The following is a 22,177-nucleotide window of genomic DNA, read 5'->3' on the forward strand; positions in this document are numbered from 1 at the left end:
CGCCGCACTTTTTTTAAATTTTTTTTTTTTATAAATCATGTAGCGAGCCCAGGGCTCGCTACATGATAGCCGCTGAGCGGCGGCATCCCACCACCCACTCCGATCGCCTTCGGCGATCAGAGTATGCAGGAAATCCCGTCGAGAACGGGGTTTCCTGCAGGGCTTCCCCGGTCGCCATGGCGACCGGGCGGGATGACGTCACCGACGTCATGACGTCAGAGGGAATCCCGATCCGCCCCTTAGCGCTGCCTGGCACTGATTGACCAGGCTGCGCAGGGGTCTGGGGGGGCTCGGCGCGGCGGGTAGCGGCGAATCGGCGGAGATCGCGTACTACACGCAGCTAGCAAAGTGCTAGCTGCGTGTAGGGAAAAAAAAATTATGCAAATCGGTCCAGAGGGGCCTGAGAAATCCTCCTGCGCAGGTTACCCCGAACTGTGTTCGGGATAACCGGCAAGGAGGTTAATGTTTCTAGAGTTCTCACCATGGTGATAAGGCATGTAGTATTCAGTAAACAATTTACCTTCTGTCTGTACGTTAACCAGCCTGGCGTTCTATTAAGATCGCCAGGCTGGCGACCGGACGTTTTTTTTTTTATTAAAAAAAAACTATTGCATGCAGCCAACTCAAGTTGGCTGCATGAAAGCCCACTAGAGGGCGCTCCTAATGCGTACACGCATTAGGAGCGCGTAACAAGAAGGGCCGCGTTGAGCGGCCCTTTCTGTTTTGCTTTCCTCATCGCCATGGCGACGAGCGTAGTGACGTCATGGACATCAGCCGATGTCAGCTGCCTCCGATCCAGCCCTTAGCGCTGGCCGGAACTGTTTGGTCCGGCTGCGCTGGGCTCGGGCGGCTGGGGGGACCCTCTTTCGCTGCTGCACATGGTGCATCGCCGCGCTGCGGCAGCGATCAGGTAGCACACGCGGCTGGCAAAGTGCCGGCTGCGTGTGCACCTTTTTATTTGATGAGAATCGGCCCAGCAGGGCCTGAGCGGCAGCCTCCGGCGGTAATGGACGAGCTGAGCTCGTCCATACTGCCCAGCAGGTTAAAGGACTTACGAGCCGAAATGTAAAAAAAAAGTTCAGTACCTGTAGCCAATTTGAATGCACGGAGGACGCCATCCGCACCCTCCGTGCAGTTCTGCCGGGTCCCCGCTGCCTCAATAGCCCCCACAGGCCGGCTCCCGACCACACAGGTCAGGCTCTCCTGCCTCTAAAATGGCGGGGGATTCGGGGGGTAGGCCCTGGTGCTGTGCAGCCGCACTCACGTCTGTGCAGATTGTGCAGCTGTGGCCAGCTCAGGTGGACATTTTAGAGGAGGCAGGAGAGCCCGACCCGGGCTGTGGGGTCGGGAGCCGGCCCAGGGGGCTATTGAGGCAGCGGGGACCCGGCGAAACTGCACGGAAGGCGCGGATGGCATCCTCCGTGCATTCAAATTGGCTACAGGTACTGAACTTTTTTTTTAAATTTCGTCTCGTAAGTCCTTTAAAGAAAACCTGTACTGAAAATAAAAGTCAAAATAGGCATACACAAATCATACTTACCTTCCATGTAGTCTACTCCTCAGTGTCTTTCTCCTGTCCCGCGTCCTGTTTGTTCACTGTGATCAAGGGAATTTTCCGTCCTCCATTTTGAAAACAGCCATTACCCCATAACAGCTTTCTGGCCAGCACACAGTTAAACAGTAACATCGCCCACTTGAGCCATAGGGAAACATGGACATTACCTGGTACATCAGTTGTCCTCTCAGCTATAACTGACAGCAACTGATATTTTACTGACAGCAACTGATATATTTCAGATCTGACAAAATGTTGTCAGAACTGGAAGGGATTATTGTCAGAAGAAAATGGTGAGCTTCTGAGAGGAACTGATGGCAAGGTAACTGTGTAATTTTCATTTGAAGTTACCTCATGTGTTTATTTTAAATATTTTTACTCAGTACAGGTTCTCTTTAAGGAGAGATTTCTAAAGGTAACTCTTCAATCCTTAAAATAACTCCAGAATTCTAATGTTAAAGACAGGCTGTTAATTAACTGCATGTGAAAATAACTACAGAGGCGGTAACTTAAGAACTGAAGGTATAAGATAACTCTCTCACTGTGAAAACGTATCTCTACACCTTAATAAGGCAAGATCGATGTGTGGTGGTAAGTTTTCTCTTGCCTTATCTCCAGCAGGATCTTAGTGAATTGAGAGCCACTGTCTGCAAAACTGACCCAAATGAACGATTTGAAAAATGTATCCAGGTGGAACCTAGCATTTTTAAAGTGGTCATAGATGGCAACCTCCACAGTATGGGCAAAGTATTGGGATGGCATATCAACTATAAATATGAAACAATATTTCTACAAAATGTGTTCCTTGCAAAAATATTTTAAGTTTACTGATGTCCCTTAGAAAAATACCAAACCTTGATCATACTTGCCTTATGGCTTCTTCCACTGACTGCCCGATAATATTGGAAGAGGGGCCTGGCTGAGAAAGAGGCGTAAGGTTTATAACCCATTTCACAGGCTTGTAGTAGTCATCGCTTGAACTCAGGAGGTAGAATAGTGTTGTTAGAAAAATAATCTATTAAGAAAAAAACAAGGCATATTGAATAAAGCATAGAATATAGAACAATCACATTATTATTTATACTTTATTTTTTACTTTTCTCATTTGATGCTGGGGCATTTTAAAGAGAACCTGTACTGAGTAAAATTATTTAACCCATTCGCGTTCCGTCGTTTTCACTTGAGAAATGTTCACCTGCCATTCATTAGCCTATAACTTTATCACTACTTATCACAATAAACTGATCTATATCTTGTTTTTTCCGCCACCAATTAGGCTTTCTTTGGGGGGTACATTTTGCTAAGAGCCACTTTACTGTAAATGTATTTTAACAGGAAGAATAAGAAAAAAACGGAAAAAATTCATTATTTGGCTCCCTGCACACTGCAAATCCGTTTTCCGATTCCGATTCCGATTCCGTTTCCGATTTTCCTTGAATACATTCAACAGAAAAACGGATCAAAAAACGCAGCATGCAGTTAAGATTAAAAATCTGAATCGGAATCGGATGTAAAAACAGATTAAAAAGCGGAATCGGAATCTGAAATGCATGCAGTGTGCAAGAGGCCTTTCTCAGTTTTCAGCCATTATAGTTTTAAAATAATACATGCCTCCATAATTAAAACTCACGTATTGTATTTGCCCATATGTCCCGGTTATTACACCGTTAAAATTATGTCCCTATCACAATGTATGGCGACAATATTTTATTTGGAAATAAAGGTGCATTTTTTCCGTTTTGCATCTATCACTATTTACAAGTTTAAAATAAAAAAAATATAGAAGTATTTAATCTTTACATTGATATTTAAAAAGTTTAGACCCTTACGTAAATATTTACATGTTTTTTTTTTTTTTATTGTAATGTTTTTTTTTTTTATATTAAACATTTTATTTGGGTAGTTTTGGGAGGGTGGGATGTAAACAGGTGATTTATAATGTAAATGTGTGTTTGAATTTTATTTTTTTTTACTTTTAGTTGTAGTTTTACTTTTTGGCCACAAGATGGCGGCCATGAGTTTGTTTACATGACATCACTCTAAGCGTAACACACGCTTAGAGCGACGCATGGGGTACATTACAGCCAGAAAAAGCGAAGCTTCCGAGAGAAGCTGTCGCTTTTTCTGCGGGGGAGAGGAATCAGTGATCGGGCACCATAGCCCGATTCACCGATTGCCTGGCTAACGAACAGCGGGCCGGGATCGCGCATGCACGCGTGCGATCAGCCACGGGAGCGCGCGGTAGCGCACATGGTTCCTGGACATAGTTTCTACGTCCAGGAACCAAAATAGGTTAAAATAAACACATGAGGTAACTTTAAATGAACATTAAATAGTTACCTTGCCATCAGTTCCTCTCAGAAGTTCACCATTTTCTCCTGACAATGAACCCTTCCAGTTGTGACAACATTTTGTCAGAACTGAAATATATCAGTTGCTGTCAGTTATATATCAGTTGCTGTCGGTTATAGCTGAGTGGACAACTGATGTGCCCGGTAATGTCTATGTTTCCCTATGGCTCAAGTGGGCGATGTTACAGTTTAACAGTGCTGACCAGGAAGATGTTATGGGGTAGTTGCCATTTTCAAAATGGAGGACGGAGGATTCCCTTGATCACAGTGGACATGCAGGATGCGGGAGAGGAGAAAGAGATTGAGGAGTAGACTACACGGGAGGGAAGTATGACGTGTGTATGGTTATTTTGACTTTTAATTTTCAGTTCAGGTTTTCTTTAAGGACAAAATGGCTTTTTAATGTTAATTAAATGTAAAGGCTTTCTAACTACCATGCTGCTTGTCAGAGTGCTAATGATTGCTGTCTATAGTAAGCAAATGTTTCAAAGTACATTTTGGTACTTGCATGGCATTATCAGTAGCATGCTTAAAATCTGGAAATGTTTCTGGGGTGACTAAATATTTCCACCAATGGATCTTTTTATTTTTTCCCCTTTTTAATTCAGATTGCTTCATTAAATGGGGTTTCAGAATCCCTGCTTAATACCAGTGTATTGGACAACCTGTAACAGCTTAACAAGGACTAATACACATAGATAAAATAATACACAAAAAATAAAATTGTGACATTTCTCATCACAATTAACCTCCCTGGCGTTCAATTTTTGCAGAATTTCTGTGCAAAAAGAAGTTGTTTAAAGTGAACATCCGGACTAAAAATCGACTCAGCAGCACTGAAAAGGCTTTGTGTTTCTTTAACAGTTTCACAGCATCAGAACTTTGTTTCTCTTATACAAACCTCATTTTTAGCTGCACAGAAGAAAACTGCCCGGGCTTTTTTCCCCTGATGCTGTGCAAAGCATGATGAGATTTCTGATTTTGTTGTTCTCTTTCTGCTGTTTTGGTGCAATTTTTTTTTTTTTTACATTTTGAATTTGACATTTGAAGCCTAGCGCGTGCAGCTGGGAGGGGTAATCAGGACACAGGACAGTTGGAACTGTGTCTCCTGCTCCTTGTCACCTCCTTTCAACCAAAAAGATGGCTGCCCCCATGACAAAGATGGCAGCCCCCATTAATCACAAACATTTGCCTGTTCTTTTAAAACAAGGTGGGTAAGAGATTATATTACCTAACTATTCTAATTAACATAACTAATGTAACTTGATGACAGTATGTTTGTTTAGGCCGAAGTTCCCCTTTAATTAATTTTTATGAAATTTGTGGCTGCAACTTACCAAAATGTGACAAGCAAGAGTCTAGTATACATTTTGAGTATAAGTTGCAACCACAAAACCATGTAAAAGAAATTACATTCAAATTTTTAATTAATTTAATAATCACAGACGCTTGTACATCATCCTTACCGTGAATAGCAACATTTTTATGGACGAGCCAGACTCGTCCTTACCGCTAGGGAGGTTAAACTACAATGGAGAAGCAAAACCCTACAGGCTCTCATAAGCAATGTTTGGTCTGAGCAGCTTATTTTTTATTTCAGTTTTATATGATTTTCTAGACTAGGGCCATTGTGGTGTGGCGATGGGTAGTGCCCCTGAGTAGTAGTAGTAGACTGAGGGGCCTGCCTGCTGCTGCATGCTTCTAGTGAGCTAGCATTCTAATTACACTTTACACTCATCCCCAAAGGTGGATAACAAAAGGGAAGTTAGGACAGGGATGAAAGATGCAACCCCAGCAACATGCACCTGCTAATGTTTGGAACCAATGTCTCATGTAATATCAGGAAAAGGATTCTGCTTCCTAACATGAGTCTGCTTCCTAACACGATTGTGCTGGCATATAATGGCATAACCCATCAACACTCTACTATCCTTCAAGCCAGATACTGTTTAAGCTCAACACACACCATACAATCTTGGTTGTACAGATTTATCAAATCTATGTAGTATAAGGGCCAACAGATTGAAAATACCTTGAATGGTTGATTGGATAAGCTCTTATACTACATGAAAGTGGTAAGATTAAACAACCTAGATTGTATGGTGTGTGTTGAGCCTTAGTCTTAGCAACTTGCCAATTCTTTATTTTGACCTAGATACAGTCTGCACTACAAAAAGTAAATCTTTAACACACCTACCAATGTGCTTCTTACTAGGGATGTTCAATGAGACGCAAATCATTTCATCTTCCATTTCAAATTTCAAGTAAGTTATATGCAGCCTGAAACTGGATCAGATTAACGTCATGTCAATTTTCGTTTATCCAAGTTCAAGCTGTGAAACATTTACATGAAATTCGAACACAAGGAGAAATTATTTGCATCTCATTGATCATCAATGCTTCTTACTACAATAAACAATGTCCAGATTAGTAACCTATGATGTCTGGTTTTAATATTACTAACCAACTACATTATGCTTCACTTTCTACGGTAGCGGTCTTATCACTTTCTCAGTGGCGTAGCTAAGGAGCTGTGGGCCCCGATGCAAGTTTTACAATGGGGCCCCCCCCAAGCACTCTATACATAACAATTTTGACGGCCCTCCAAAATCTGCCAATGGCAACTACAGTGTCAGAGGTGCAAGAAGGGGATGGGGAACAGTTTGTTAATGATTACCACTATTCAAAGTATCTACAGAAGTCATTATTATGAGCATAGGACCAATAGAGAGCTAATTCTGTAGTTAAGGGAGGGCCCTTCGGGGCCCCTCTGGCCCAAGGGCCCCGATGCGGTTGCTACCTCTGCACCCCCTATTGCTACGCCCCTGCACTTTCTGTATCAATGCATCCAGCAACTGCTCAGTTAATCATGTGACTCAAGATAAAATGCACTCTAAATAGGTTTTCCCTATGTGGATGTCACAGTAATATTTTCAATCTGACAGTTATGAGAGTAAATATCTTAATGTGGTATTCTCTAAGTTCCCTTTATTCTTTTTATTAAGCACCCCCTGGAAAGGACCTATACAAAGAAGCTGGCTGACCAGACTACTTCTGGCACGTGGAGTATGCTGCTACCATCCACTGAGTCTTACTGAAAATCTTCCATGAGGAGGTAAGGTGTTCATTAACTGTAACATTTTGCAGTCAAATCGATCATTTCCGATCACCAGTCACGCTCATTAACGGCCAAATTCCCAGTAGCCAATTTGATCAGATTAATGGAATCAACCTATTTTTCTGATCAATCAGATTGGTTAGCAGCAATTTAATTGTTAATGGGCACGACGGATCGTTTCCGATAGAAAATGATCAATCGGCCACAGAATTGTACCATTAATGGGCACACATTAAGTTTAAAGGGGTTGAGTTAAATTACCCCACGGATGCACAAGTTCAGAGAAGGAAAGAAATATACACAAACATCTCCAAACTTAAAATTCATACCAAAGATAGGACAAAATTGAGAAGGGCAGTGCCGCTATAGATGATGACCGTAAACAGAGTGGTCACTGTGGTGATAAGCAGGCTTAAATTGCGACTCATAACAACCCATAACGACTCCAATATCTATAAGACAGAAAAGACAGCAAGTTAGTGAGAAACATTGTGAAGAATTGCTCCATCCAAGTGAATTCAAAGGTAAAAATGTGACAGAGTAGGTGGGTTAGAACTTCAGATTTTTAATATCTGGACTGTCTTATGAGCCACTGAAGAGATTTCTCCTCGCTTAGAGTGCCCATTGGATTTTCGTCATCGATATCCAGATAATTCATTCATATTGATGCCACAACATGGACACCTGATCGACTGCTTTGATTGCTTTCTGGCCAAAATCAGTTAAAAGGACCCATTGTGGGTGCTGGAAATTCTCTTTCCCAGCAGCATTCGAGTTCCTGATGAGCGACGGAACCCCGTCCAAGTATGTGTGTATGGGCCCCTGGTGAGTGTTGGATGCTTTCCTGTGACGCTGGTTGGACTTGTCCCTCTCCTGCGTCCAGCATGTTTTTGAATCAACACTGGGAGCACCTGTATCACGTGACTTCACTGCATGTTCTGACGTCACTACATGTGGCGGTGTCACGCAGTACAGGCACTAAGAGTGGCAATTTAAAAAGACACCAAACACAAGAGAAGGTGGGGAATCATGCCAGTGCGACAGGTGAGCATGTTACAATCACTACGGGCCCAGGACTGAAGGAGGGGGGGGGGGGGATTACATATATACACTTGGGGGAGGGACTTCAGCCCAGCAGGCTGCGGAACTAGGGTAATTTCCAATAGAGATCTGTGTACAGTGTGTGGGTAGGCAATAGATCCCTCTCTAATCAAAGAGGTATATATCTGATGGTCAATCTTGTGGCAGATGGAGAGGTAGGTGCATTGGCACAGGACATCATCTTCAAGAGATACTCCTGTCACCAGCCTCTGGACAGGAAATACAGCAGAAAGAAAGTGGGTGTACAAAATAGGTTACCAAACAAGCACCTTAGTAGTAAAAAAAAAAAGTGACATCACTCAAGAATAACACAAATAACTTAAGTACAATGGAATAGGGTAGGGTTCAAAAGTCACTTTAGAACTAAATAATAAGCCTATAAGATGATGCATCTAGTCTGTAATGCCTGACCATTGTCTTAAGATCTGTTCAATGCAGGGTCTATTGTCTCTGCCCAGCATGACTATATGGGACTGTGGAATGTTCTCCCAGGGCCATTTCCCCCCAAAAAAAATTGCCATGGGTATCGTAAACGTGCTGTAAACGCAATTTTCACCATTTGAAACTAGCGTATTTTTTAGCAGCGATTTACAGCGGGTATCGAAAAAACGAATACAGGCTAATTGGAATTGCAAGAAATATGCAGCGTGATGTGCATTAGGGATAGATCCCCCCCCCCCACAAAAAACAAAACAAAACTAAGAGTACTGTACATACAAGTTAATTGAGGTGCCCTTGCAATCGTCAAAATGTGAGCGCTATGATAATTGAATTGGCGCACAGGCGGTGGAAAAGGGCCCTCAGGTAATTCAAACTTTGCAGCTAGATGATTTCTGAACTTGCCATTGCATTACCTTTTTTTCTTGCCATAAAAAGGATAAGAAGTGCATTTGAATGCCTCTAGAGAGCAATTACTTCTTGATAACCAAATTAGGCATACATTTATTGATACACTCCACAAACTGTTGCAGCAAGTTTCCCAGGTATATGCCTGCTTCTTCAGGCAATAAAAAGGAGAATATAACAGTGTGTGATCAGGGATGCACCAGGCGCCTCTGTGAGGGTGCACCCCTAATCACACACCGTTATATGCTTCTTTTTATTGCCTGAAGAAGCAGGACTATACCTGGGAAACATGTTACAACAGTTTGTGGAGTGTATTAATAAATTTATGTCTTTTGAAATTGACAGTTTTCGTGTCTGCTTTAAGGAGGTAAGCCCACCACAGCCTTCCAAGCATTTTTAACCTTTTTAGCTTATTTTATACTTTTGGCGCCTCTGTTTACAACATAAAATATTGTGTCCACCCCTGGTGGAGGGGTAAAACCCCTTTTTTCCTACTACAGAGAGTGACTTCCTAATCCTGAGTGGGGACAGGTCTAATCTCCTCACCTGCATTTACAGTGGTTGCCTTTGAGGTAATCCTGGTTTGTGAGTATCCTTTCGTACTCTTGAATAACCAATTACTTGCCAGTACATACTACACTATACTGGGGTCTCAGTTTCCCTCTTTTGTTCCTATATGGGGACTGTCGTGCAAAACACATGCCGAGGAGATGGTATAAACTATTGCTCCTGCAAGAATGTACCCTAGCTAGTGTGATTCTTAATCTTCATTCACATCATACACATTTTTGCTTCACATTTCAGTGTATTCTTTGCATTAACATTAACCTTAGCGCATAGGAGCACATGGTCTTCAGCAATGCACAGATGTAAGTACAGCTTTAAAGATTTTTATCAAGCAGCGAAAACTACTTAGAAAATGAAAAATTAATACCTCACCGAAAGAAAAGTTTCAATATTTTCGTGAACAAACGAAGCAATATCTTGCCAATCCAAGATGTCTCCAAGCCAACTGTTCTGACGCTGTATCGGCATTTTCTGACCTTTGTTTCTGTTGGAATGTGTCACATTCTACAACAACAACAACAACATCAACATCATCAAATGAGACATTTTCTAGGTCAAAATTTGGCATCACCAAACAATATTAACATGTTGCATTTTTTTGTTGTTTTTTCATACAGAACTCCAGCAAAACCTAGTACTTTAACATTTGACTTTCACCTATGAGGGATCTTAAATTATCTCTGGAAGCCACATGACTACTTAGGATAGGAACACACTAGGCAGAATTACATATGCATTTTCTATAGCACATATGCTTATGCGATTCTGCCTAGTGTGTTCCTACAATTAAGGTTACAGCTTTAAGCCTCGTACACACGTATGAGGCATGTCACCAGAGAGGTATCGGGACTTAATCCCTTGGACGACTGTACAGGCTAGTGACGGGGGAGTGGCAGACCAGTAGCCCGCGAGGAGCATTGCAAATTAGGTGGAGTGAATGGGGAGGACAAATGCCTGCAGTCATCACTTCGCTGATTTGATCCTCCAGGTGGACTGCTTGCCAACGTCGAGGGGCATCAGGGGTAGCTGCAAACATGCTGAATTCCTGGCAGAGGGGGTCATTATTGGCCGGGACAGCCGAATTTAATCCAGTAGGTGTTCGTAACTTTAGAGGAGGATTATTGTGTCACAAGCCATTGAAATATTTATCATAAGAATAAACGCATTGACCACCTCAGTATAAACAAAGCTGGAGTGCCCTAGGCCTGTTTTTTTGCACAGGAGGTAGAAGCCTAAAGCAGCCATGTATCTGGTGCAGGAGATCTAAAAAACAAAACAAAAAAAAAAAACATGGTCACATAACCCTCTGCTGCCTCCTATAACCTCCTTCATCCCTCTTTATTTGGATGTCATCTTCCTTTCCTTCCTTCTAATTAGATTTATAGCTGGTTACCAATGAGGACATCTTGGCAATGAACGATCTTAGGTAAGTCACAAGTAAGTTAGCTTGCCGCTTCCCATGCTAATGAAGCAGAAACTGCTTCATGGTGCCAAAAAAAGAAGCTGATAAATTAAGCGCAAGTTTAGCATTCCTAATCCCAATATCAACAAAGTGTATATGCACATCACTGACAATTTTGTTTATGTGGCCAAGGGAAAAAATATGGTGATCCTAACCCTTCTAGTATTCAAACACTTAGATCATCTAAACTGAAACTGTTTACAATAACTTGATTTTTGCACTTCAAGACTATGATTCTTGATAGCCTTGGTGGAAATTCAAGATTATAGGTGCCCCACAATGTCCCTGACCTCTTTTTTAGTGATTAATGATGATCAATGACAAACTCTTGTTACCAAAGACACTCACCCTCAATGCATTAACTTTTTTCTTTGTCTGTGCTTTATACATGTCCTAACTTATGTCAACTCCGTTTATCTATTGTACAACGCTGTGTAATATGTTGGTGCTTTATAAGTTCAATAAATAATAATAATACAAGAAGCCCAGCTTTGCAAATCTGGAATATTTGCATCCCACTGATCATCTTTACCAGTGGTCTATTGCAGTGTTTCTCAACATTTTACTTGTATACGGTATATCCCTTTTAAAACCCTGTACTCACCAAGTACCCCCTGGCATAGTAAATATTATTACAAGTACCCCTTGATAAATATATATTTAATCGTAGTACATGATAATTGGTTCTAAACAATTTCCAAGCATTTACTATTGCTTTTAAATAGCTTTAGTGTTTAATTAAGAGTTCCTTTCTAAAACTCTAAATTTGTTTTTCTTGGTTAACCACTTCCACCTTCAGTCATTTTTCACCTTATATATCCGAGCAATTTTCACCTCCCATTAATTCGCCAATAACTTTATCACTACTTATCACAATGAATTGATCTATATCTTGTTTTTTTCCGCCACCAATTAGGCTTTGTTTGGGTGGTACATTTTGCTAAGAATTATTTTTTTCTAAATGCATTTTAAACAGGAATATTAAGAAAAAAAATGGAAAAAATCATTTTTTCAGTTTTCAGCCATTATAGCTTTAAAATAACACATGCTATAGATCGCGCAGGAGTTCACGAACGCGCTCAGCAGCCTTTTGGACGTGAAAGTCATGTCCAAAAGGCGAAACTAGTAAAGTATATCAAGCCAGAGTACCCCCTGGAACCATCAGAAGTACCCCCTGGGGTACATGTACCACACGTTGAGAACCTAGGGTCTATTGCACTAGATTGGTTTTGTCTGGCTACTTTTGTCTTCTTTTATAGCAAATTCTACTTTTTTATTCAAAACTGCCTCATTTAAAGCCAGCGAGTAGCAAGATAAACAGGTGGCTGTAAAGCGTTACATTCTGTCTCTCAAGGTATTAACTTCTCTTATGTAGCCCTAGCCCCTAAGACTGCAGTTTTACAAATATAATAGCTTTAATTCATTAAAAGCGGTTTCGTAAAAATAATTAGGTTGGTAAAATACTGCATTCAATATTGTAGACCTTTCCAAATAAAATGGAAATATTAGATTTCCACACATGCGGTAATAGATCGATAATATACCAAATAATGTTGCTTCCATTCACTGAGACCTGTCTGATAATGTAGAAATCTCACCAGCTGTGGAATAGGTCTTGGCAGCAAGCTGCTATTCTTCTCCTCCAAGTTATCTGCATGAGCCGTTCCTGCTTCAGAGTTGTAACAGCTTACTAGAAAGTAAATGGCTTCCTGCATGCCTTTAGATGTGCATGCATGCCACTGGAGGGCCCCCCTCTCCTGTATATCAGCATATAGTTCTGCTCGTCTAAAGGGATACAGAAAAGCCTGTTTGAATGTTTCTTGCTCCGTGATTTTTTTCCCTTCTTTATGATGGCCCAGCAGTGCATAGGAACAAATGAGGCGAGTAGCTTTCTCATTTAAACTGTCATGTTTATCGCATGGCGATTGGTATTTTAAGAACAGCCTGGACCGGTCGGTAGCTAACAAACATTTTACTTGTTTACCGAATGCTATAATCTTTGCGAATTTTCATTTATTTAGGTATTTACCGCACAAATTCATAATCAACCCCACTAGTCAGTAATTTTACTTTTTAATGATATAACAGCCTTAGTGAAATGGTGTTATGCAAGCATCTGTATCACCGAATGAGGTAGTGAATTGAAGTGATTGCTCATTCTTTGTGTATCAAGCCAACAAGGCAGGCTTGCATGCAGTTTTTTTATTTTCAGTTTTTATAGCAATACTAATGATGTATACTTGTGGCACCATGTAGCCATCTGTAATGGTCATGACACGGTAAGATTCATATAGTAAAGTGTCAAATATATATATATACATACAAACATTCCATAAAGCATCCAGTACCTTAGTAATCCAGGAATGGTACAGTCTATCCCAGAGTTCAAGAACTTGCTTTTCAATAATTTCTGTGTTGTTGACCTTTTCACCCAGTACCTTATGTAACTGCAATTAAATTAAGACTAATTTTTAAATAATGTTACATTTACAATTAAAAGGTTTGTGTCTGCAGTATGCATGCTAAAAGTAGTTTTTGACTAAGTAGAATACCCGGGGTGAACCTAACATGAAGCCATTTGAATTACGTGATTTAGGGAGCAAAATCTAGCAGGGGGTGTTTGGACAAACAGTTTAGGCCTCTTGGCAACTGCCTCCTCTCCACTCTCCCACTGGCCTTCCTGGCATACACATTACCCTCCTAATCCACACGTCATTTGGTGTCGATATATACCTCTTATCGAGGCATGCTACGGTAAAACCCCATCATCGCCAAGAGATCACCATGGCCAGTCAGAGGGAAAACTTTGGCACGTGACCAATCAGGCAGGGGTGCTGGCACCAGAATGGCCAATCACAGCTGCCTGCTGCTCCTTTTGCTTACTGGTATCGATGGTCTTGCAGGTGGGACCACGGCACCATAATCGGAGCAATCACTGCACTCGATCAGTAGCAGTGGCATCTGTTAGGTCACTGCTATTGAGAGAGTAAAGAGTGAACATACCCAATTAATCCTTCCCCCCACTATTACTTCCTTTTATCTAGTAATTTAGCAGACGATCTGGAATTAGTAGAATATGTTAAGGTGCGGTGTAGGTTTGTGTAAACAACTAGAACTGTACAATTCTCACTGTGGTCTGCTCTGCCTATGACCCAAACAACCTGACAGCAAACAATTTGAAGTCCATGCCATGTTTAGTAGACCACTTATGTTCTCCTTATTAAATCAGACATTGTGTATTTAAAGAGACTCTGTAACATGAAAAAGATCCCCTGGGGGGTACTCACCTCGGGCGGGGGAAGCCTCCGGATCCTAATGAGGCTTCCCACGCCGTCCTCTGTCCCACGGGGGTCTCGCTGCAGCCCTCTGAACAGCCGGCGACAGGCCCGACTGTAATTTCAATATTTACCTTTGCTGGCTCCAGCGGGGGCGCTGTGGCTGCTTTCCTCTCCGAACTACACGGAAATACCCGATCTCAGTCGGGTCCGCTCTACTGCGCAGGCGCCGGAAACTTGCGCCTGCGCAGTAGAGCAGACCCGACGGCGATCGGGTATTTCCGTGTAGTTCGGAGCCGACAGCCGTCAGAGCGCCTGCGCAGGAGCCAGGAAGGTAAATATTACGTCACGGCTGCACGGAGGGCTGCAGCGAGACCCCCGTGGGACAGAGGACGGAGTGGGAAGCCTCATTAGGATCCGGAGGCTTCCCCCACCCGAGGTGAGTACCCCCCAGGGGATTTTTTGAGGTTACAGATCCTCTTTAAAACGCTAAAAATATTGTTAATATTCTGACCTTACTGTAATGTTGGCTGCTTCTTCTAATAGAGTTTAGCTCTCCTAAAATTCAATCTACAAATCGAAAAGCCCCAATAGAAAAAACACACACCCACAACTGCTACATGCCACAAATGGATAACTACATACCTTATTAGTAATCCATTCTCTACCATATTGATAAACATTGTTAGCAGCCGAGTTGAGAGCTGTCTGGACAACCTGAGCTTCAGGTAACCAACTGTAAAACAAAAAATCTTAAGTTGAAAGACTGCATACATGCATAGGCATAATGCTTTATGCATAGAGATATGTATGTTAAAGAACAACTCCGCATAGCACCATATGATAGAACAGGTGGAGATTATTGAAGGTATAATCATTGTATTGACCCCAAGAAGAGGCTGTTGCAAACTATGATTTTTGACGATTGCTTCCCTTACATCCTAACTCAGAATTTCCATGCATGCAAGATCACCACACTGCAAGCATTTAGGTGAAAAGAATGCCAACCAATGTATGAGTTGGCTCCAGTTATGTCCATTGTCACATCCACTGAACAATGGAGCTGCAGTTTACAGCACAAGAGCAAGCTCAGAGTCCTTTTGTCATCACTGCTGTGAAGTTGATAGGAAGTCATATGATCATTACAAAAGTATTACATTTTCTCTTCCCAATGAATCTCCCTAATAGTGGCCACACAGGATAGAATCAAACATTTTTGGTGTAGGGTAGATTATTTCTTAATGTATAGGCCTAAGCAGTTTTTTCAGAGTTTTAATCTGAAAAACTGAACACACGTGTTATACATTGGTCGGATTTTTCAAATGTTTCAGTCAATTGTAATTCTTGAATTGAATAGAAATTCAATAAAATTGTATAATATGTGGCCACCTTAAGGGACTCATAAGAACTAAACACAACAGTGGCGTGCTTGGTTCGAAAATATTAAAGTTTACCTGCACTACGAGGACTATAAGGATTATCTTTATTTTGTTTTCAGAAAATGTCTGTCACCTGTCTGTCGTGCTGATCATTAAAGTGAACCTCCAGACTAAAAATCTACTCAGCAGCACTGAAAAGGCTTGATGTTTCTTTAACAGTTTCACAGCATCAGAATTTTGTTTCTCTTATCCAAGCCTCATTTTTGGCTGCACAGAAGAAAACTGCCCGGGCTTTTTTCCCCTGATGCTGTGCAAAGCATGATGGGATTTCTGATGTTGTTGTTCTCGTTCTGCTGTTTTGGTGCAAATTTTTTTTTTTTTACATTTTGAATTTGACATTCGAAGCCTAGGGTGTGCAGCTGGGAGGGGTGATCAGGACACAGGACAGTTGGAACTGTGTCTCCTGCTCCCTGTCACCTCCTTTCAACCAAAAAGATGGCAGCCCCCATGAATCACAAACATTTGCCTGTTCTTTTAAAACAGGGTGGGTAAGAGATTATATTACCTATCTACTCTAATTAACATAACTAATGTAACTTAATGACAGTATGTTTGTTTAGGCTGAAGTTCCCCTTTAAGCGCACATACGCTGCTGGTGTTACAGTAGCTGGACCAATACGGAAGTACGGAGGCCACACGGAGGACCCGGTGCTGCATGCATGATTAGACAGCTTATTATTGGTACATCACTGTGACGGCAGACTCTCTAGCCAATTGAGAGGCTTAGGAGGCGGGATAGCACAGATATTACTTGTAGAAAGTCCAAGTTTTCTCTTGAGAAGAGTAAAGGAAATGCTAGGCACCTAGATACGATTGATGACATCAGGATTTAAAAGCTGATTACCAGCTCATTTTAAGGCAAGTAAATCTAGGAGATAAAACTTTTTCTTTTTTTTAACTTTAGCTAGGATGGCTAAAAGCTATAACTTTCACAATGGTCTCAAATGAGATCACAATTGATAGAAAAGCTGTTGATTTTTATAAGAGGCCCAGACCCATTTCCTGTGACAACTGTAGAACTCACCTCTTTCTTTTTCTCTGCGTCATCAACAGGTAGTAAGGTGAAATCATTCCAACAAAGTTTTTATCCATCCCTGTGCAATTCCCAACTGAACAGTCTCATTATGAGATAAAGATATACATAACACATGCCATAACACACTAACTACTTTTACTGTATCAACCCCTAAGATTCCTAATCAATTTATTGTACCTATTCACAGAGAGCTTGTCATTAAGCATAGTGTTTTGAGCTGTATTTAAAACTTGCATTAGAGCTGTAGTTATAAACAAAATGGTAAAGGTCTACAGTATATAGAACAACTAAGTTACTTACTTTGCCCATTCTGGATGGTTGGAAATGGTGTCATTTATTAGATTGCTGGCCACTTCAATAATATGAACACTTTCATCATGAACCTATTAGAATTGACAAGAAAACATTTTAGACAGTTTAATGCAACTTAAAGGGAACATGAAGCGAGAAGTATATGGGGACTGCCATATTTATTTCCTTTTAAGCAATACCAGTTACATGGCAGCCCTGCTGGCCTATTTGACTGCAGTAGTGTCTGAATAATATCAAAAACAAGCATGTCGCTAATCTTGTCAAATTTTTATGGGCATTTGTTAATAAACAAGCTTTTTCGATTGTACAATAGCAGATGCATAAAGTTGCATGGGTCAGAAAATGCTCAATACTGCTTCAAATATCTAATAAAAACTATGAATGAGAAAGTACAGTCATCCTAAACAGGATAGTAACAAAGAATCACCACCATATCCATTTTATATGATGTATTTGAAGTGGGAAAAAAACATTTAAAAATAGCTAGACCCCATGTAGACGGTTGCCATACTCACAGTTGGAAAGACCTTTTACTTGCTCCTTTTTAATTCTGTTGAGTAATCCCGGTCACCCAGAACCTAACTTGAATGCGATGGCAGCCTCCAGCCCTCTCTATTTAAATGCTGTGCAACTCCGCACCAACCTGATCCTGACCCCTGCCACCACCAAACTCCTCATCCATGCCCTCATAATTTCCCGCCTCGACTACTGCAATGCCCTTCTGTCTGGACTCCCTAAGACCCGAATAGCCCCACTGCAGTCCATCATGAATGCGGCTGCCAGAATTATCCACTCCTCCCATCGCTCCACCAGGGCGGCTCCCCTCCGTGAATCCCTCCACTGGCTTCCTATGCAGTCCAGAATCAGATTCAAGATATTGTGTGTGACCTACAAATCCATCCACAAAACCTGTCCAACCTACATTTCTGTTCTTACTCAGAGATACACACCAAGCCGCTCACTCCGCTCCTCCAATGAACTTCGCCTGACTGTCCCCCGCATCACCCAGTCCCATGCACGCCTCCAAGACTTCTCAAGAGCCGCTCTGACACTATGGAACTCCCTACCTCCACCCATTAGGGCAGCCCCCTCCTTCAACACCTTCAAGAAGGCCCTCAAAACTCACCTTTTCACTCTTGCCTACCACCCCTCACAATTGCTCTAAACCCACAGCCGAACTCTGGTCCCCTACCTCTCGTGTCCCTACCTCTCCCTCTAGATTGTAAGCCTTTGGGCAGGGTCCTCACTCCTTTTGTGTCCTACCTGATCATGCACCTCTATTACTGTGCACCCATGCTATGCATTTGAGTGAACCTAACTTGCCTAACTCCATGCTCCCATCCAGTGACTGACTAAGCATTACCTTGTACGCATACTGTGCTGTGTGATCTGGTTTTCTTGTATTCCTGAATTGTCATATTGCTGTTTGTCACCCCTAAATATTGTCTGTAACCTAAATTAATGTCCAGCGCTGCGTAATATGTTGGCGCTTTATAAATACAACAAATAAATAAATAAAAATAAACCTCTCTCACCACAAAGGTGGGCAAGGATTGATGTTATACTGTGCGTAGAGAGGGTCAAAGCTAACACTGCTTTTAGGTTAGGCTCTAAGTGACTGCTCTGACAGATGGGATAACCCTGAGCTGAACAGAGGGGATTGCGCATCATTCTCTAGTTGTGAGTATGGAACTCCACTTGATGGGGACTTGCTTTATTTAAATGTTTGTTTACCTCTTTAAGTACACTAATAGGAGCAATTCTGGACCAGTGTTCTCCCCAGGCCCTTATAGCCGGGTGCTCCACCCAGCTAGTTTTGGTGAGCACCTGGCTGTCATCGGCTCACCTCCTCCAAAGCTGTAAGCAGAATTGAGCAGAGAAGCACCAGCCATGCATGCTCTCATCTCGCCACATCCGGCTAATTTTTCATGCCACTCGGCTGGAAACATTTTTTGGGGGAGAACACTGTGGACTGATTAGATAGGATTTCTCCCAAACATCTGCAAGATTCCCAAGCATTTTGCAGAATGATACAGGTATTTACAAGGCAGTCAAGTTGAATTACCACCCGCTAAACACAGCATGTTTGGACGTATGCATCAATTAAGAGGTTAACATACATAATATAACTACCTGTAAGTACAATCATATCTGGTTACATATGCAGGACCAGGATCGCAAAAAATGGTAACTATTAAAATACACAAGTATCTTATTTTTCTACTTAGTGAGTACAGTGATTGGCACCAATGACGGAGCCATAGTCCCACCTGCGAGACCATCAACTCTAGTAAAAACACAGTCATTCCAGTTACCGTACTTCTTCCACATAGGCTGAAGCTGCACACAGGGATACAGCATGGCATGGAGCTGGGAGACAGAGGAGGATACAGGAAGACAGAAGGGCACAGCGGAGAACATGAGGGACACCAGGGGGAAGCGGAGGACAGCTATGGGGGATGCCAGGCGCTAGTCCAAATTGTATTATTATTAAAATAAAATAATACTCTATAAATTACCATACTTCTATGTCACTGTAACTTACAGTACATATCTGACAGATCTAACAGGTTTTGGACTAGACCACCTCCTCACAGGGATTCCCAGTATTTCCTTTATTCTTTAGAAAAGCATTCTGGAAGGTATGGAAATACATAAGGATGCCGGCCAGCCTCCCTACTTGTGTGCATGCTCTTTTGGAAGTTGGACTAAGCAACTATCTTTCAGTAAGTGCTTTCGAAAATGAAGAAACCCCTGAGAATTCTCCATGACGAGATGGACTAGTCCAAAACCTATCAGATCTGTCAGATTTTTACTGCCTACTGAAGGTGACAGCAAGCTAGGGAAAACAATAATTTATAGTGCATGTTATTCTTGAAAAAAATGCTCATCTTCTACATATCCATACACATGCATTTTACAATTTTTCACAATAGTTGTCCTTTAACTACTTACTGCACCAGGTGCAGTATAATCACGCCCTGGGAAACTTCACCTGAAGTCCCAGGGCCGCAAAAGTCCGTTACCGCTGGTTAGCGGGGACATTAATGAATGAACGCTGGCATCTATTAGATGCCAGCGTCATTGTATCGCCCGGCTGTTACACTGCCACGCATTATTTCCGATCCCCGTCCTCATCGGAATCGGAAATCATGACTGAGGATATCTTGTGGCCAAATGGTAAAACTACATCACAACACATTTTATTTAATAAAAATATCTTCTAAAATTAACTATATCCCTCCCACACTCCCTCATAGTACCCAAACAGTGTATGTATATACACACACACTCACCTAAGGGATTATTAGGAACAATTTCTCATTAATGCATTTATCTAATGAACCAATCACATGGCAGTCGCTTCAATGCATTTAAGGGTGTGGTCCTGGTCAAGACAATCACCTGAACTCCAAACTAAATGTCAGAATGGAAAAGAACGGTGATTTAAGTAATTTTGAGCGTGGCATGGTTGTTGGTGCCAGACGGGCCGGTCTGAGTATTTCACAATCTGCTGTTACTGGGATTTTCACGCACAACCATTTCTAAGGTTTACAAAGAATGGTGTGAAAAGGGAAAAACATCCAGTATGCGGCAGTCCTGTGGGCGAAAATGCCTTGTTGATGCAAGAGGTCAGAGGAGAATGGGCAGACTGATTCAAGCTGATAGAAGAGCAACGTAGACTGAAATAACCACTCATTACAACTGAGGTATGCACAGCAAAGCATTTGTGAAGCAACAACACGCACAACCTTGAGGCGGATGGGCTACAACAAAAGAAGACTCCACCGGGTACCACTCATCTCCACTACAAATAGGAAAAAGAGGCTACAATTTGCACAATCTGACCAACATTGGACAGTTAAAGACTGGAAAAATGTTGCCTGGGCTGATGAGTCTTGATAGAGTCAGAATTTGGGGTAAACAGAATGAGAACATGGATCCATCATACCTTGTTACCAGTGTGCAGGCTGGTGGTGGTGGTGTAATGGTGTGGGGGATGTTTTCATGGCACACTTTAGGCCCCTTAGTGCCAATTGGGCATCGTTTAAATGCCACGGGCTACCTGAGCATTGTTTCTGACCATGTCCATCCCTTCATGACCACCATGTACCCATTCTCTAATACTTCCAGCAGGATAATGCACCATGTCACAAAGCTCGAATCATTTCAAATTGGTTTCTTGAACATGACAATGAGTTCACTGTACTAAAATAGCCCCCACAGTCACCAGATCTCAACCCAATAGAGCATCTTTGGGATGTGATGGAACGGGATCTTCGTGCCCTGGATGTGCATCCCACAAATCTCCATCAACTGCAAGATGCTATCCTATCAATATAGGCCAACATTTATAAAGAATGCTTTTAGCGCCTTGTTGAATCAATGCCAAGTAGAATTAAGGCAGTTCTGAAGGCAAAAGGGGGGTCAAATATATACCGTATTTTTCGGACTATAAGACGCACTTTTTCTCCCCCCAAAAGAGGGGGGAAAAAGTCACTGCGTCTTATAGTCCGAATGTGCCCCTTTGAAGCTGATAGACATTGCGCAGCGGAAGGTCTTACCATTCCGTGCGCTGTTTCCTCCTCCTCCAGCTGATCCTCCCGGCATCTCCCCTCTTAATCCCTGCTACCTGCGAAGGGGAAGACTGCCTCAGTGCGATCCTGGCATCTTCTTCATTAACCCCCGGTACAGTACTTGCGGCGGTGGGGGACGCCTCAGCCTGATATCTGCATCTTTTCCCCTAACCCCCGGCACCTGTATCAAGCAGACAGCTCAAGTGCGATCTCGACACGTGGCCCCTTAACCGCCGTTACCCGATGCCGGTGTACTTCCGGTACTAGCGTCTTACGTCATAAGGGGGCGCCGGTAAACAAAGGGAGTACACCGGCACGAGACTGAAAGTGGCTGCGGCTAGCGCTGGGATTGCCGCTCTTATGCCCACCGCACTACCATTAAGAGGGGAGATGCCCGATCAAGCTGAGGATGCCTGCTGCAAGTGCCGGGAGTTAAGAGGCAAGTTGCTACATCGCGCTGAGGATGCCCCCACCGCCGCAAGTAACGGCGGTTAAGGGGCCACGTGTCGAGATCGCACTTGAGCTGTCTGCTTGATAC

The 22,177-nt window shown here is 42.3% G+C and overlaps 1 protein-coding gene and 1 long non-coding RNA gene across 3 annotated transcripts in view; one reads left to right on the plus strand and one right to left on the minus strand.

Annotated features, from left to right (window-relative positions):
* LOC137518595 (uncharacterized) overlaps positions 1-22,177 on the plus strand; it is a 62,295-nt gene that overhangs the window by 33,909 nt on the left and 6,209 nt on the right. The window contains exon 2 of the long non-coding RNA XR_011020852.1: positions 6,912-7,021. This is a non-coding gene — a long non-coding RNA (uncharacterized lncRNA). The remainder of the gene's footprint in view (positions 1-6,911; positions 7,022-22,177) is intronic.
* TMEM245 (transmembrane protein 245) overlaps positions 1-22,177 on the minus strand; it is a 93,542-nt gene that overhangs the window by 22,235 nt on the left and 49,130 nt on the right. For both annotated transcript variants that reach the window (XM_068236667.1, XM_068236668.1), the window contains 6 exons: positions 17,051-17,133; positions 14,921-15,011; positions 13,349-13,447; positions 9,911-10,042; positions 7,354-7,476; positions 2,425-2,570 (listed from right to left, as the gene is read on the minus strand). In XM_068236667.1, the coding sequence (XP_068092768.1) occupies positions 2,425-2,570; positions 7,354-7,476; positions 9,911-10,042; positions 13,349-13,447; positions 14,921-15,011; positions 17,051-17,133 (674 nt within the window). The remainder of the gene's footprint in view (positions 1-2,424; positions 2,571-7,353; positions 7,477-9,910; positions 10,043-13,348; positions 13,448-14,920; positions 15,012-17,050; positions 17,134-22,177) is intronic.

The sequence above is a fragment of the Hyperolius riggenbachi genome, chromosome 5 (genome assembly GCF_040937935.1).
Source record: "Hyperolius riggenbachi isolate aHypRig1 chromosome 5, aHypRig1.pri, whole genome shotgun sequence".
Classification (NCBI taxonomy): Eukaryota; Metazoa; Chordata; class Amphibia; order Anura; family Hyperoliidae; genus Hyperolius; species Hyperolius riggenbachi.